An 18,313-nucleotide genomic window follows, 5' to 3' on the forward strand; every position below is an offset into this window, starting at 1 on the left:
TTTCACTGACAATGTTGATGGAGCAGTATACTTTGCAGATCAATCAAAAATCAAGCCATCAGGGCTTGGCACAATCAGGCTTAAACTGCCTGGTCTTCCAGACTTTCTTCTGGATCATGTTCTATATCTCCCACAGCTCAAGAGAAACTTGCTGTCCTTGGTCCACATCCGCCAGCAAGGTCACTCCATTCATATGTTTGATGGAAAGCTTGAGGTAAGAAAGGCATCTGACCACTCACTTGTCATGAGGGGAATAGAAGAAGAAAGACTTCTTAAACTGCAAGGAACCTCTGCTCATGCACAACATTTCTCATATATTTCTCATCATGAAGAAGGTACACTTCCATCAAGTTTATTATGGCATGCTAGATTTGGACATTTAAACTATGACAGTCTTCGCTTATTGAAGAAAAATGGTGTTGCTGGTTTGCCTACAATTCCTAGAAAACATAAGCAATGTGATGCTTGCATTCTAGGAAAGCATAGCAAACAGTCTTTTCATGATTCACATTCAAGAGCACATAGGAAGCTTGAACTCATTCATTCAGATTTATGTGGTCCAATGCCTGTTCCTTCTGCAAATGGAAATAAATATATCATGACATTTATTGATGATTACACCAGAATGTGTTGGGTTTATTTATTGAAGAACAAATCTGATGCTTTTCAAACATTCAAGAATTTTCATAAGTGGATTGAAAATGATGCACAATCTCATATTGGGTCTATTCGCACTGATAATGGAAAAGAATATACATCAAATGAATTTGAAAACTATCTTCGCCAACATGGGATCAAACATCAAACAACTGTGCCTTATAATCCCCAACAGAATGGTGTAGCTGAAAGAATGAATAGAACAATCTTGAATATGGTACGATCCATGATTTTCTTCAAAAATGTAAAGATAATGTTTTGGGCTGATGCTGTTCTATGTGCTGCATATATAAAGAATAGATGTCCATCTAGTGCTATAAGAAACAAGACTCCTTATGAATTGTGGTATGGACATGTTCCTTCGGTAAAACATCTCAGGATTTTTGGTTTCACCTGTTATGCTTTAATACCAAAGGTACATAGAAACAAACTTGGTGCTAGAAGTCGTAAGTGTATCTTCCTGGGGTATTCAAACACCTCTAAAGCATACCGTCTCTATGATGAAGTAAATAAAAAGTTTGTTGTATCTAGAGATGTCATTTTTCTTGAATCATCCAAATCTGACAGTGTTGTTGAGTGGCAACTTGATCGCTTGGATAGATTCACAAAAACGAAATCATTTCAAGAGTTTGATAATCAGATTCCACATCTTGAAGGGGGGATTCCTATACTAGATCAACATGTGGAATCTTCTTCTGAAGAACAATCTCCCCTGCATGAAACTCCAACAACAGATGATGCTTTAAGTGATGTAATTGATAGAATTGGGAGACTCAATCTTGATTCAGTCCCAACTCAATCAACAGATCAGCCTGGACCATCTCAGAAAGGTCCCCCAAAGTGGCTGACAAAGACACTTGAAAGTGTTCATCCTGATGAAATTGGAAAAACAAGAACCAGAAATTCAAACCGACAAAATGGAGGTGATGTAGATGACTCTAATTCACCTGTTGATATGGATGTTACTTATGATTGTGAATTGAACTTGTCTATAGATTTTGAACCAACTTCCTTCAAAGAAGCTGCTTCTCATGATGAATGGAAAGAAGCGATGCAAAAGGAGTATGATGCTCTCATAAAGAATGGCACTAGGAAGCTGGTTGATCCTCCATTTGGAACCAAACCAATTGGCTGCAAGTGGGTCTACAAGAACAAGTACAAAGCTGATGGCTCACTTGACAAGCACAAAGCTAGGCTTGTGGCAAAAGGTTTTGCACAGAAGGAAGGGGTCGATTATGAGGAAACTTTTGCCCCCACAGCAAAATGGGCCACCATCCGGACACTCTTTGCACTAGCTGCTCAGAACGGCTGGAAAGTCCATCAAATGGATGTAAAAACTGCATTCTTGAATGGAGATCTAAAAGAGAATGTTTTTATGTCCCAGCCTGAAGGATTTGCTGTGAAAGGACATGAACATAAAGTATGCAAACTTGTGAAGTCCTTGTATGGCCTCAAACAAGCACCACGAGCCTGGTATGAAAAACTAACTGAGCATCTTCTGAAACTCAACTTCAATCATTTTGATCTTGATGATGCAACTTTATTTGTCAAGAGAGTTGGCAAAACAGTTGTATATCTTGTGGTATATGTAGATGATCTTTTAATGACAGGGAACAATGAAAGCTATATTGCATCCATAAAGAAAGAATTAGGAAAAAGTTTTGAAATGACTGATTTGGGCTATGTTCATTACTATCTTGGCATTGAAGTAACCCAACATCCAAAATCCATATTTCTTTCTCAAAAGAAATACATTGGAGATTTGTTAAACAGATTTGGCATGACAGAGTGCAATCCTCTTTCTACTCCAATGGAACAAAACTTGAAGCTCACATCTACTGAAGGAAAGGAATTTGAGGATGCAACAAAGTATAGACAGCTTGTAGGAAGTCTCATCTACCTCACTACTACCAGACCAGACATTTCATTTGTTGTTGGAATCCTCTCCAGGTTTATGCAAAAGCCTTGTGAGGGACATTGGTCTGCTGCAAAAAGAGTTCTAAGGTACTTGAAGGGAACTCAAGACCTTGGAATCAAGTATACACAGGTGGACGACTTCAGCTTGATTGCTGATTCAAACTTCGATGGAGACAAAGAAACTGGGGTATCTACTTCAGGATATGCTATGAGTCATGGATCAGGAGCTGTCTCCTGGAGATCACGCAAACAATCAGTTCCAGCAGATTCCACAACAGAAGCAGAATACGTGGCAGCAGCTGAAGCAACGAAAGAAATTGTGTGGCTCAGGAAAATTCTTGAAGATTTGCAGGTAAAACAAGTACAATCAACTCCACTCATGATTGATAACACCTCTGCAATAAAGTTGGCCAAGAACCCAAAGTTCCATGATCGTACTAAGCACATCAATACTAAATATCATCTGATCCGACATCATGTTGAGGCCAAAACAATCCATCTCCGTCATTGTTCCACAAATGAACAAATTGCAGACATCTTCACCAAAGCGCTTGGAAGAGAGAAGCTTGAAAGATTCAGAACGATGCTTGGACTCACCAACATCCCTTCAGATTAAGGGGGGAATGTTGACACCTAATCCTCAGCGGTTGCGTAAACTGGAATGTGAACAGTCATCAAGAAGATGAACTGATCAGTCAAAAATCTGTATATAAACAATAGTTACATAATGAAATAACGAATCAGTCTTTTCTGCCAAGTCTGGAGTTACCCTGGCCTGACATTTACATTAAAAATTTAGAAAATGGGTTTACAATGACACAATAGCTGATGGCTGGTGATCTCAATCTTTGAAGAAAAATATGGTACATTTGCTTCCTTGGACCTTTGACAAAATGTGTGCAATAACTCCATTTAAGTTCATCTTCCAAATATTGTTGACATTTTCTAAGGGAGCCACTTCAGTTAGCAGCACAGTATAAGATCCTAAATCTTCTTGATAGCCAACCGACTAATTCATAGGATCTAGGGTGCCTTCTACATGATAACTTCTCTCTTTGTGGTGTAAAATAAAAAAGGTACTCTCACGAGTATGGATGGTAGCATAAGAGAGGTCAATTTGGAAACTACCTCTTAGATCAACAACCCATTTACGAGATAAAAGCATTCCCTAAGCATTTGGAACATCCATGACAACTACATCCACCAATAATGAAATGTCCTAGTAAATAGCCAATCTTATTGGAAGATCCTTGATTAAAAAAGACATTAAATTCTTTGGAATCCATAGCACATATATTTCTATAAAGCCTTGTGGTTTTCAATCCCAATCGATTCATTATTATAAGAGACATGAATCCAACACAACATTATGCAGAAGCAATTCACCCACTACTAAAGATATAAAAAGGGTTGGCGACTTGTATTTCTCCTTCTTGATTCATGATTTGGAGAGTAGCAGAGGCATCTTCATTATTGTCCATTACTTGTGTTGATTGACTTATCATTTCAAGCCCCAAAACTTCCTTTATCTGATTTCTTATGGAAGGAATCTTTACCAACTCAACAATGGGAATGGGCATCTTAGTAATACCCATCCAGCTCGTTACATCCAACTTTAGCTCAAAAGAATTACTTATTGAAAGATCACATTGAGGTACCTCCACACTTGGTCGTAAAGGTTGATTATATTTCTCAAGAAACTTCACAAGACCTTGTTGATCTCTTCGAGGAGGGTTACCTTTTCTTCTTTGGTAGGTAAAACCTTTAAACCTATTGGCCCACATCTTTTGGATTTCTTCTTGAGATGGTCTCTTGTTAATGTTTCTTAAGGCAGTATTGTTCTTTGCTTTAGATAATTGCATTAAAAAACATTTCACCATTTACATTGCATTCACCCCATATCATCGTAACATCAGTAGCAATTATGTAGAATGAACAATAACATCAACTATGCAACAGAATATAAAAGGAACATTAGAAGAAAAGCATGCACAAATAGAGACACCATGATTTGGTCGGAGACCAGGGAAAAACCCCACAAGGGGGAAAACCCTTCCAAATTCTTCTTCTTATTAGATTGGCACAAAATGTTTAGCAAAGAGAGTGTACAATGATCCAATTCACCAATCATAATATTATCTAGCAAAACCAAACAAGCAATGAGCCCAATATACAAATCTGAACCAGAACAAAATTTCCAAGCTTACTGTCTATGGTCAAAATCTGCGATCAACTGTCAACAAAACCCTAAACCCTAGTTGCACGAAGCTAGTAACCATGCATGCAACCGAGCTTTCTAGTCACAGGGAGCACCTTGTCATGCATGCAACTCTGGCCAATATTTTTGTCATTCAACCTTGCGGCTATAAATAAAATTCCTTCTTTGCATGTGTGAGCTCAGACCCTGCAATTTTGGACCTGTACGAACCAATTTTCCGTAAACCAACTTCAAGCCTATGTGAGTCAATCCAAAGAATAGAGAAGAAGAATGATTGATGATGTCCACTTGACTTGTATTTATAGGTTTCTAAGGGTGACCAATTTCTCTTTAGGCCGACCTGTCCTTTTGTGCACATGTGGGTTTCCATATTAAAAATACATTTTCCTTAACCAAATTAAATTCTTCCAAGGGCTAGGAGGGGTCTTTCTTGATGAGGAAGATTATCCAAAGGAGGGAATTTGTCCCTGAGCTGCCAAATTAACACTCCCTCTCAGCTATGGAGAAATTACCAACTACAACATGTGTCCCATCTCAAATATCAAATCAAATGTCATCTCTGCTCATCTTGTTAAACACTCTTGAATCTAAAAGAAGAAGACATCATAAGGGAGCTCAAGATACCGCCCTCTATCTATCGGGGAGCCACTGCTACCACTTGGAATCACTGTTAGCGGGGAGCTACTGCTACCACCTGAGAATCATCTACTAGCGGGGAGCCAATGTTACTACCCAAGAATCACCTGCCAGCAAGGAGCCAATGCTACTACTCGAGAATCGTCTGCCAATGGGGAGCCAATGATACTACCTGGGAATTATCTACTAGTGGGGAGCCAATGCTACTACCTAGGAATCATCTGCCAGCGAGGGGCCAATGCTACTACCTGGGACCCATCTACTAGCAGGGATCCAATGCTACTACCCGGGAATCATCTACCAGTGGGGAACCAATGCTACTACCTAGGAATCCATAGACAGTAGGAGGGATACCACTTGCCTTAGGAGGTAAGGATCCCACTATCTGGTGATAATAGGAGGGATACCACTTACCATAAATGGTAAGGATTGCACCTATCATATTATCTGTTGGTCTTCCCAACTTGAACCTCAAGAGTCAGTGGTAGAACGCCTGCATCTCTAGCTTGAGCAGCATACCACTTACCATAAACGGTAGGGGTCGCGCCTAACTCAAGCAACCATCACCCATTGGCCAAATGGGTGGGAAAGACAGATGTCAACTGGGGTATACTTTGTCAAATTCAAAGGTCCCTCAACCTTAGGAGCTCTAAGGCTCAATTCCTCACCCTAGGAGCTCAAATAGGGGGGAAGAGAATAGCTCGGTGTCCTCGATCACCCTGACCCTTACCCAGGAGGGTCACATCCATCAATCCATGCTGCTCTTTGAAGATCAAAAACATATCAAAGTGCTCGAATTTGGCACCGACCTAAACAACTCACTGAAGAGTTTAAAGTGCTTAGGAACTTGTAGGGTGCTTGTTGTAGGTTGAATAGGTTGCTTTCCCTGTGTTTTTCACAGACTTTACAATTTGATATCTAAGACAACAAGTTGTTTTGACTTACAACTTTATGACCATTGACCTAAATTGAAAATTAATTATATATTTGGTTAGATTATTTTTTGTAAACCAAAATCCACTGGTTACACTCTATATACTTGTATTTTGGTATTGCTAAAACCCACTGTTTAGTTTTCTTCTGCACAATGACATCTCTCACAATTAGACAGTTCTGGAATATTAACACCTCCACTTCAAGTGACTCCATTTAAGACACCAGTCCTGTTTGGGATAATTTGGGATTATCTTGGAGACTCCTCCCTTGGCCATTTAGGAGATTGTTGGGCCTAAACAATGAGAGCTTGGGCCACGGTGATAGTGGGTCCCTACCCTGTGTGAAGAGCCTCCATGTCTACAAGAATGAAAAGTTCAAACGATACACGCAAGCAGTAATAGGAGCATTTGATGCATTTGATACAAGATGCAGTGCCTAGATCCATGAACATGACACCTGATTGATTGGTAGTGTCTACTTTGATCATGCAGAGCCTTACCCAAAATTAGAGAAGGGTGGGTGTATCAAGATTCTTTACAAACCCTACATTTCGGATAATGTTGAAAACTAGCAAGTATTTGAGGATGACCATCAGATTGTCTAGTTTCTCAAGGGCATTGAAGATTTTGAGGGAAACGAGCCTAACTTTAGGGATGAGCATTCTGTAGAACAAATGCCCTCCAATTAGTTTCCGTTTGGTCTAATTCCCTTGGAAGTTTCTTTCAGTAGGGATGACGCTTTCAAAGGATGAATCGATTTGATCAACCTAGATGATTATGAAGAGATCAATGTGGGTACTAAGACCGATCCCAAATTAATAAAAGTGGGAAGTCACATCACTCTTGAGGAGAAGAGCAAGATCAAGAAATCGGTGATGGACATCAGGGATGTGTTTGCTTGGTCATATTATGACTTGAAAGCATGCAAAGATGATGTGATCTAGCATATTATCCAATTAGTTAAAGGTGCTAAGCTTTTCAAGCAAAAACTTAGACAAATCAAGCAAAAAGTTTTCTCCTACAAGGTTACCCATTTTGGTGGGTTACAAGCCACATTTACCATTGAGCCACCCCATCTACAAGAATAACCATGGTTTATAATTATATTACAATTCCATATGCGAAGGTGGCTTTATGATATTAAATAAGTGTTATATGCACCAAAGGGGGTCATGAGTTAGATACAATTTGAACCACACCAAACATAACATTATTAATGGAGTACTTGTGGGTCCTTCTCTAGCCATTTCCAACTGTTTGCATTATGTGTTCTTGAGTTACTCAATGGAGCCATAAATAATTGTTGTCATAGCTGGAACAAAACCTTCATCCATCAAATGATATCTTGAACTCCATGTAATATCAATTTGGACACGTATATAATTCGATGAGCCATCTTCAATTTCCTTTGAACTGTTGGCGGCTAAATACGAGGTTCGACTTGTCTTATGGAGCCGCTCCATCATGGACCCTTACATGAATGAAGCCCCTTTATTATTCAAGCTGGAAATTCATTGCTCAAAAATATATTTGACCCTACGATGAAAAGCAGGGGAATCGTCACACATCATCTATTAAGTGAAGCAGCGGATATGTTTATAAAATTGTGGAACATAGCCAGCATGTGATTCAAATGAGTTGTTGCCATTTCAGTCATAAATGCAATGCACCTTTCTTGGCCATTTGGTTCTTTGATTTTTCAAGTGGACTGGTTGTCATAAATTCAAATGGGTTGTTGGATGGCATATCATTTGTGGAGCATTCATCTTAGGAAGTTATTGAACCACATTGAGGGGGTTGTAATCTTTTAGCACCTTCTAGAAATATTTTTTTTTTTTGTAAGAGGTTGGGCTAGACTCTATTTAAGAGCAGCAGAACTCCCTCAACAAGGGGAAGCAAAATTCTGGATTTAAGTGGCCAAAGGCCTTACTGTGGTCAATGACCAAAAAATCAGAGAAACCCATGAATTAAATTTCCAAAATACTTGGAATATAAAGATATCCATTAAGGATAATTATATAACATATAAACGTATAAGTAAAAATGAAATGATTGGCATGAATTACAAATGAGGGCCTCATATATATACCTAGGAAGGAGTGCACTTTCATTAAGAGTCATGTCCTTTCATCATTGCTAATTATTATTTATTTATTGATATTTTGTATATATTTATGTTATTTATGTTTGTAACAATAATCTAATGGAAGCATAACAGTAGCAATTAAATGGTTAAGGTCAAGTCATAAAGCAGAAAGACACTATGTTGAATACATGCAATATACAAGATACAAACAGCACTTTCTAAATTTGAAAGAGATGCATGTTATCATAAGGGAGAATCTCATTAATATTGTCAAATTCAAAAGTCAGTACCCATATACAATGATATTTCATGCTCATTAAGATATCCACCGCCTGTTTTTCATTGAGGGGTAGAACTCAAGGGCCTTGGCATGCGCGGTGACCCAAACTCAATAGAAGAGCTACTGAAAGATAGAGATGTATTTATGCACATAATAGTATTCAGACAAAAATCTACTTAACCTGAAAAACAATTGTACAATCAATCTCTTATTGGCAGAGCGACAATGTGAGTTGTATATTACCTCAAAAGCTTTTGGAACTACACAACTACGCTTTTCAAGAATGTCATCTGCTTCCAAGTTATTGCCTGATAATATGTATGTTGCACAATGATTAAAATTTAGAACCTTTAAATAGGTACACCTGTTATAAAATTGTTAATGTAAACATTTTATAGCTATTTTATGGTGCATTAAATTATATAAGCTATATAGATATACTGCCGTATATGCATTTTGAGCAAGCAGTTTTAAGAGACATTTTCATGCCTGGAAAAATAGAAAGATACATATAAAAAATTAATCATCCAGGCATAGCAGAACAGTAATTAGAGGAAGAAATCAAATCATTGTTGTGAAAACAAATCAAATCAAATTGCAATTGAGTGCAACATATCCAAATTTGGGCTCAGTAAATTTATAAAGATGGGTTTGCGGAAAGTTAGTAATTAATGGACCCATTCAGATCTTCAACAATCATGCTTCTTTTCAGCTATCAGTATTACTAAAGTCTATTGTGCCCCACATTCTGTTTGGGCATTGTAGCCCACTAAAAGTGGGGTACCCCTTTGGAGAGCTTTCCTTTCCAATTTATCTTCCTTCAGCCAGCAGCAGCAGTGCCTGACAGCCACCTGATAGCTTTGATGTGATATTTTATCTCCACCACCTGAGCCAGCCATCATGTTTCCTCGCTCATTTTTCTTGATCATATGTTTGAAGGTGGGCCATCCAATCCTGAAGGTATGATTTTTCATTATGTAATTGGGTGCTTACGCTTGTTTTTCTTGGGCACACTTGGGTATGGATAACTGAGTAACTTGGAAGGAGAAAGGCCTTTGACTGTAGTGTTGTTCCCTTGCCTTAATAGGGGGGTTGACCTTGAATCCTAGTCCCGTGGGATCTCTTTTATTGGCTATTAGCTTTAGGAAGGACACTACATGGGAAACCCCGATTTTGGTTGCGTTCTCCTGCTTACCAATATCATGTATCTCATTTCCCTCCGTTCATTACAAGCCCTTTTCACATTTTCCTATCTGGGTCCACATTTGTCCATTAGGTTGACAAGGTATTAACATCCCCTTCCCCTTGTCCACACCCTGGGTTGGGGTTGGAAATGATACCCTGGGAGGTTCACGCAATAAAAAAAAGAAGATTAAAAGCAGAAATGGCCACAAGCAAAAACCAATAAGAAAAGAAATTCATTAAATGCAAAAGATGGTCGGGACACACAAAGCCACATGTGCAAAAGCCAAGCATGAGCTCTACCCCCTCATCTATGGCCATCACCCGATTCCTGGGGTCAACTATGCCTTACCACATTATGAAGAGGAATCCTTGCATGTCCCAACGCCTGGTGGGCGATGAACTTCCCCACCCTAAGAGGGTAATAAATATTGCCACATCATACAAAGCATACTCTTATCCTAGGAGCTTTGAGCAATAATACAAAAAAAAATCAATAAAAAGAAAAAGGCATAAGAGGGGTGGAAAAAAAAAGGTCGGGGTAACTCATGCATAAACGTATGCACCCTCCTTACATTTATATACCCTGGGTGTGGGATTCCCTTATCATAGCTACCTTGTACCATGGCATGTGGCTTGGAGCTTTCCCTTTGTCCCAACTCTGTCCCACCACTATTTCACATGACACCTGCCATTTGAAGGATGTACCTTGGACGTGTCATTCGCTTAGAGGTTGAAACCACCTAATAGGGTCCTTCATTAACCACTCCTACCTAGGGAGGTAACAATGTTACATGTTCAAAGCCCAAATTTGGAAGGGAAACCAACAATAAAGTCTCACTTCTGCCCTTGACTAAACAAGCTTATTCACTCAATTGCACTAATGAATTATTGTATCTGGAGGTGAGGAGACGCATTGGATCTTATACAGGATTGCAGGTGTGTTTTATCTTGGACTTGGCCTCCCTATACGGGATCCAAGCCCTCCAAAGGATCACGATGGCATTTGTAGGGTGAGCGTTGAGAGCCATGGGCCTCCATTCATGCAGAGCATTGATTGCCACACCATGGGCTTCTTCAACACCATAATTTGCTTGTTTGTTGCACCAATTATTTGAGATGATGATGCACTTGGACCAGGATGCCCCAGCCAGCTAAACATTACACCCGACACTTGCCAATTGGTCCAAGGCCCAAAAGGGGTTGTGTCTTTCCTAGGGAGACATGGGAGGGCATGTGTCATCCTTTGAGCCCTCATTGACGAAGCGTGCACATGATTTTGAGCCAATTGGATACCAATGAGACCCATTTGGATCCCCAAGCACAAAATAGGGGTCCCGGAGATGTTTTGCAGCATAATGAGGACATCACCCTCTTCATCATGATTTTTGAAGCCCCCTACCACAGTTCTATCACAAGAGGCCTCAACACTACCTCTCTAGGCCTGTTCGCATGCATGACGTCAATCTTGCGTGGGATTAAGAGAGAGATAAATTAATTTTTTAAAATCTATCATGGTGGGCTTGTAACCATGGGTGGGTTACTTAGCATTTTGGACATGTAGAGGGGCTTGTTCACTTGTATTTCGACCTACTTGGTCATGTATAGCTTTGGGAGACCTCATTTGAGATCTCACCATCACTTCTTGGATTTTTGGCCTCATTAGCAAATTCAAACCTGCAATTCGTGGAGGATTTCGGGTGATTATGGATGCATTTTGGTGTGTGGATAATTTTGTCTCTTTTTTGGAGCTTCTATATGCCATTGTTATGGATGGATATACTCTTCACTATCTTGTATGTGCTCTTTTATGACAAATTTCTGATTTGTGCTAATGTCTAATGCATGGAATAATGTCTCATGGTTATTAATGTGCCTTATTTGATGAAAATTGTTTAAAATTGTAACTATTGGAAATTTTTGCATGTGTTACTCATTTGATAGTGAATGAATGAATGTTCCTAGGGGATTATTGCATTTTATCCTTGAAACTCCATTATGTTGAAAAATGTGACTAATGTCAGTTTTAACTTTTCATAATTGTATGTAATGTATTTGTCAAAAGAAAGGAAAATAAATTTTATTGTAAAAGAAATTGACTTATTAAAGCATGGGTTTCATGCTTGGGTCAATGATTTTTAGGTCAAAGCCTCCATTGTAGGCTTCTAGGGTTTGTGTCAAGAGTCCTTGTCCTTGTCATTATGTAAAAGACCCTTCTTGGGTTTTATCTATCAAGAAAGAAATTTATTTTGATGTAAATTAGGTCTTTTAGGTCTCCTCCACCAAGTTGGCCTCAACTTGGACAAGTCGGCCTAATTAAGAGGCATAATCCACTATATAAAGGAAACAACTCGACCTCATTTGGAGCATATACACAACAAGTTCAATCTATAGTTGTTGGTGAAGGAAAAGGGTGCGAAATTCAAGGAAGAAGGAGAAAACCCTAGCGAAGGAGAAGGAGACATTTGTCAAGTAAAAGGAAGTTGTTTTTCTCTCTCTTTGACTCACACGTGCGAAATTATGAAGCTGTTGGGGAGGCCAAAATTTCAGATCTGCAGTAGGGCTGAAATTCTGGAAGTTGGGGGCCAAAAATCCTGTGTTGTTGTTGGGTTGTAGTTGGGAGGCAAGAGGAGACTACTGAAGTTTGCAGAATCATCTTGCAAGGCTGACTTGGTGGAGGAGGAAGGTCTTTTGGTCAGGTCTAAGGTCTTGGATTGTCTCAACTTGATTTGAATCTATTAGTGAAAGAGTTTGAATGGGTTTCCCCCTATAGAGGGGTTTTAGCTCTGGCTGAGTGCCTATATCTGGTGTTGTTGATCTTCATGTTTTGATTGATGATTGCTTGATGAAAAGAAGATAATAAAATAACATAAAGAGAAGTTAATAAGACAACAAAAATATCACAAGTAATTATCAATATAAGAGAATCTTTTTACCTTTATGATTTTCTAACATGGTATTAGAGCTAAGGTGAAGGAGAAAAGAAAAAGGCAATTTGAAGATCTATTGAAAGGGCTAAAGAGAAGGATCATGTAGGAAGAAGACTATCTATTATCTAGTAAGGAAAAACATTATAAAGTCTATGGCAACCTCAATGAAGTCAGACAACAAGCTAGGAGCCTCCAACTAGATAGCATGGAAGAAGAGGATTGATCTCATCCTTGCTAAGCACAAAGAACTGGATTTTGTACTAGGGAAAGTTCAAAAACCAACAGATAATGCAGGAAAAGAAAAGTACATGGAAACTGACATATTGGCCTTGAATCTAATAGTAGATGGAGTGAAAAACAATGTAATCCCATAGATATCCAATATAGATTATGCACAAGAAATGTATGAAGCTCTCTCCAAGTTGTTTACCATCAAGAACATTGGTCAAATAGCTAGTCTCAAGAATGAACTAAGAAAAATAAAGATGAAAAAAGATGACACAGTATCATCCTATTTTGTAAGAATCTCTAGAATAAGAGATGAAGTAAGCTATTGATGAAGTTGTACTCAAGAAAGAACTCATAATTGTTGCGCTACTAGGTCTACCAAAATCTTGGAGCTCTTTTGCATCAGGAATTAGCAATTGGAAGGATACACCAACCTTTGAAAAAATGTGGAATGCATGCAGTCAAGAAGAAGCTCACATCTCATTAGTAAGTGACAAAAAGGAGGATGAAGAAAAAACACTTCAAATGCCTACTCTGTTCATCACAAGAAGAAGGGAGTATACAAGAAGTTCAAAGGACCAAAGAAACAGGTTGATCTATTAAAGATTGAATGTTACAATTGTCATAAGATGGGACACTACAAAAGTCAATGTCCTGAAAATCCAAGAAATAAGAAGAGAGAAAGAGAACATGCAAATGTTGTCGATGAAGCTCCACCCAAGAAAAACAAGACTGAAGAATCCGAAGTCAAAGACTTGTACTATTAAGTCTTCTCTTACATATCCTTCTGAGTCTACTTTTTTTGAAATGCTTTCTTTTATGTTTTGATTTCTAGAGTTCGTAGATCTAATATATCTTGTTAGAACCTTTTTTTTTTCGGATTGTTTAGGTTGTAGGTATCCCTTAGAAAGACTAAATTAAGAGGGAGCCTTCACCATTTTCCCAAAAGATAAGTATATTGTTTTTTGTTTCATCTTTCATGTTTGGTTTCCTCCTCACATCGAGAAATGTTTGTATTGTATACTCACGAGTCATAACCTTTCTCTTTATAATTTCCTTGGTAGGAAGCTTGCAGAATACAAAAAGGTTATGGAGGGAACTTCTAAGAAAAGGCCTTGAGTCATGAAAAGAAGCTGTGTTGCAAAAGAAGACCTTCAGAATGATACTTTACAAGGTTTGTTAAAGAACAAGTCAAGGTATGTCTTAAACTACAAGTTTAGGTGCAATGTTTTTTTCATACTATAGGTATGATCGTTCTCATTTGAAATTTTCTTTATATTACTAACTCTAGGGTTTTGAATCATAAAAATTCTTGTTAGGGTGATCAATCATTAGATTGAATCTATCTTTGTCATTATGTCTCTTTTCATTTGATCATTTTCATGAAACCCTAACCTTTAGGGTTCATTGTAAAACCCTAACCTCTTGATGCTAAGGGTATGTCAATGTTAATAATGAAACCCTAGATTTTTAGGGCTTGGTGAATTAGGGTTTATGAAAAAACCCTTGTAATAGTTATAGTAAGATCCTAACAATGAAACCCTAGGTATATATTCTTTTGTATGATCGAAACCCTAAGCCTGGTTAAAATTGTTGTCTAATTTTGGAATTTGATGTTTACATCTAGGGTTTACAACATAGAAATAAATTAATATAAGGAAATAACAATGAAACCCTAGAGATGAAATGTTGGTATGCTAACTTAATTGTTGATATTCATGAAATCTAGGATCTGTAACAAAACCCTAGTAGAGATTGATATTCTAGGGCATTGTTGACCATTAAAGTGTACCTGAATTATTTTTGAAGACTCCATGCCCGAGGATGTGTCAAAGGCTTCATGTACCATCAAATTTTTTTAACTCTATTTCTTGTTCTCATCTTCTTCTCATGTTGTACTCAGATTCCACAAGCCCTGTGGGGATGATGTAAAGTGATGTTAGCGTGATGAGTTAAGTAAACAACGCTAGGTAATTTGAGACCTTGTCATCAAGTGAATTTACTCTGGGAGGTTTTTTCACTTGGTTAATTATTAGGTGCTTACAAGGAATTAATAATTAATTGAGTTTTTTCCTCCAAGCATAACCCCAAAGCTGAGGTGCGAATTGATGGTGAGGCCTTTGGTGAATCCTAGTGTCTAGAGTCGTTGTATATTACCATACTAGATCACCCGTAAAATTTCCTGGAATTTGATTTGGTCTAGGGGTCAATTTTTTAAATTTTTTAATTTCCCACAGGGCAGAAATTTGAATAAAATCTGAATGTAAAAGGTCATAAGTGATGTCTAGAGAAGTTGTATGGGACATGTGTGCTCAAAATTACATCTCTCACCCTCAACTTTCTACTATGACACACTTTGAGGGGTAAAAAATAAGTTCTAGACCCTCAAAACCCATTTTTCCTAAGTTTTGTGGAAAATGTGGCAATAAATTAGCCCAACAATTAAATAAATGGAGAAAAATAAATATCCACACATGCTCAAATGATGTGGAAATGAGGTGGAAATTCATCTAAAGGTCAAAGTTGAGTTACCAAGTGATGTGGACTCCACATAAGCCACAAATCAAGCAAATCAATTTTTTTGTGGAGAAGACAACGAGTTCCAGTGACAAGATCCACGATTTGAGGAAGTTAACTCGAGCTTCAAGGAGATATCATGAGTTGACTTGAGATTGGATTAGAGTTTACTTGAGTGAGGTGGAGAGTGGTCTCCTACCACTCCACTTCACTCTCCCACATGTCCTCTCATCTAATTCGAGCTCCCTCATCAAGGATTGCATGGGCCTCTAAGGAAGAAATCAAGTTGCCACTTGGGAAATTCGAATTTGCATGAAGGAGCATTGGGATTGTCACCTATTTGTCTTGGGATTGTCACCATTTTCTTTGGGATTGACTCCCAAGATTCTATATAATAGAGCTATGGGATCTCACACATGTATCATTGTTATTAGCTATTGTGCTTGCAGAAACATTGTTGCCTTGTACACTTTCAGAAAAATCAATAAAGACTATGGGGTTTCATTCATCAGGTGTTCCTCCTTTTGGAGTGATGAATTGTTGATCATTGGTATAATTCATTTTACTCATGCTTTGATCTAATTTGTTTCCATATGCTCTTGTGGATTTGTTAATGTAGAGCTATCTTGCATTGACATTTGATTTATAAGTATGCTCTAGGTATAGAATGCTCTAGTTGGTTTCAAATAAATCTCTAGAGTTTCTTATCATCGTTTATTGCTAAATCTATATGGAACTAATTTTTTATTGAAGTTTTGTAGAGGGAATATCTTGTTGGGATCAAAGAATCAAGCATGAGGAAAAGTCTTTGGAGAGACCAACCCACTTTTGATACATTCTTAAAAGAGCTCTCATTTGTTCTTTGAGCCTTCATAGTCTTATCTTGCAAAGTGGTTTTGCAGGGTTTTTGGGACATAGCTTATACACAAGCCAAGTACTTTTAAATTTAAATCACTTTTATTAAATGTTGTGCTCCAAGCATTCATTTGCTATCAAAGAGTTTAAAATGGCTAATCAAGGAGGAGAGTTTACTCACACTCTTTAACTTAGTCCTTTGTAAATTATAATTGTACATATACACTTCATCTAGCTGATTTTTCTCCACTAATATTTCTCTTGTTTTGCAGCGCATATTTGGAGGATTTGATAACTCAATTGGAGCAGATATTTTAGGGACATTTTCTACAAACTCATAACAAGTGTTTGCAAGACCCATTGGCACATGATTGGATCATTTCCCAAGGAGGTTGTGAGCATTTGGAGTCCCTCATTTTCTGCAAGGCCGAGTTCATTTGAGAGCTGCACATAAAGCTAGGCTGTGGGCCTCTCAAGGCTGATTTTCCCCTTGTAATTTTCAGATTTCGAGGTCTCATTAACTCTTTTGGTTGCCAAATTTTCACATTGCACATGAAGGAGAATTTAGCACCTATAGTTCTGATTGTGTAAAAGTTTCTCCTTCATCTTTTGGGCAGCCTTTTAAGGCCTTCTCCTCATTGTAATACCTCTAACAAAATAATCTTCTTGGGCTTGAGGGAGCTTGAGATTCATCCCATGGTATCCCACCTCCTCATTTAGAAGGAGGACTCTTGTGGGTGGACTGATTTGCATTCTTAACTTTAACAATTTCATGCACTTTCCATTTGCTAATACTCATTCACTTTCCATTTGCTAATGCTCATTCACACATGATATATTTTGGGAATTAACACAACCTCAAAACTCCATTTCATTTAGTAAATTAAGTTTGCTACATTTTTACTTGAGTTTTGCATCCTTCATTTCATTGTTGCTTTGAGCTACAAGTTAACGCTTTTCTTTGAGCAAATCTTTCTTTACATGCAAGCACTTTACATTCTTGGCAAGCTTTGATTTAGTTTATTAATTCATTTCCATTAAGTTTGGTAAATTGTTTCATGAATACTTGAGTACATTCTTCATTTTTGTCAACATTTGCTACATTGTTATTATGTTAAAATTGGCAACTAAGGCCAAATTCCACTTTGGACACCTCTTTTGAAGAAGATAGTTGTGGCAATGATTTCCTCTTTCTGGGAGGACCAAAATCGACCTAAAGATCACTAAATTTGGATAAGGAAAAATATTTATTTACTTAAAAGAAATTCTACATGTCATGACCTTATTAAGGCGGGAAAAATGAAAATTTGAAATTCAAATTTGCCTCCAAAATGTTAAGGTCGGCTTCACCTCCATAAGGACAAATTGTTATATATATAGATGTCCTCCATTCTCATTAGATACATCAACTTGCTGGAGAATATGTCTGAGGCAGCCGTGGTTTTGGAGGAGGTCGAAGTTCTGTTTGTGGGTCTAAAGTACAACAGAGGCAGGCCGAGGCATATCAGATAAATCTGTAGATGATTTGGGTTGTGTTCTCCCTGTTTAGATAAGCTGCAAGCCCTGAGATTATTGGAGGAGCACCGCAGACCTGTTCTGGGCTAGCTGGAAGGAACGTTAGGCCCTATTCTCATAGCAGAAGTCAAGCTATAGGTAGCCAGGGCTGGCTACAAGAAGAAGGATGCTAGCCGCAGCAATTGAAGGCACTGAATGGACTGATGTTGTCTACGATCAAGCCCTAATCAAGTTCCAGATCCACAGTTGTTTCATCATTGTGTTTGACTGCTCAGTATATCACTATATTGGGGTTCATTATACTCAGAGAAGAAGGCCGCACTATCTGGACTAGGACCGAGGTCCTTTTCAAACATT

The 18,313-nt window shown here is 38.1% G+C and overlaps 1 protein-coding gene across 3 annotated transcripts in view; it reads right to left on the minus strand.

Annotated features, from left to right (window-relative positions):
• LOC149144442 (uncharacterized) overlaps positions 1-18,313 on the minus strand; it is a 347,041-nt gene that overhangs the window by 149,816 nt on the left and 178,912 nt on the right. For all 3 annotated transcript variants that reach the window (XM_089449167.1, XM_089449168.1, XM_089449165.1), the window contains one exon: positions 8,973-9,037. In XM_089449167.1, the coding sequence (XP_089305293.1) occupies positions 8,973-9,037 (65 nt within the window). The remainder of the gene's footprint in view (positions 1-8,972; positions 9,038-18,313) is intronic.

Source organism: Pinus tabuliformis, chromosome X (assembly GCF_031772625.1).
Source record: "Pinus tabuliformis cultivar Carrire ecotype Pingquan chromosome X, CPIR1, whole genome shotgun sequence".
NCBI classification, from domain to species: Eukaryota; Viridiplantae; Streptophyta; class Pinopsida; order Pinales; family Pinaceae; genus Pinus; species Pinus tabuliformis.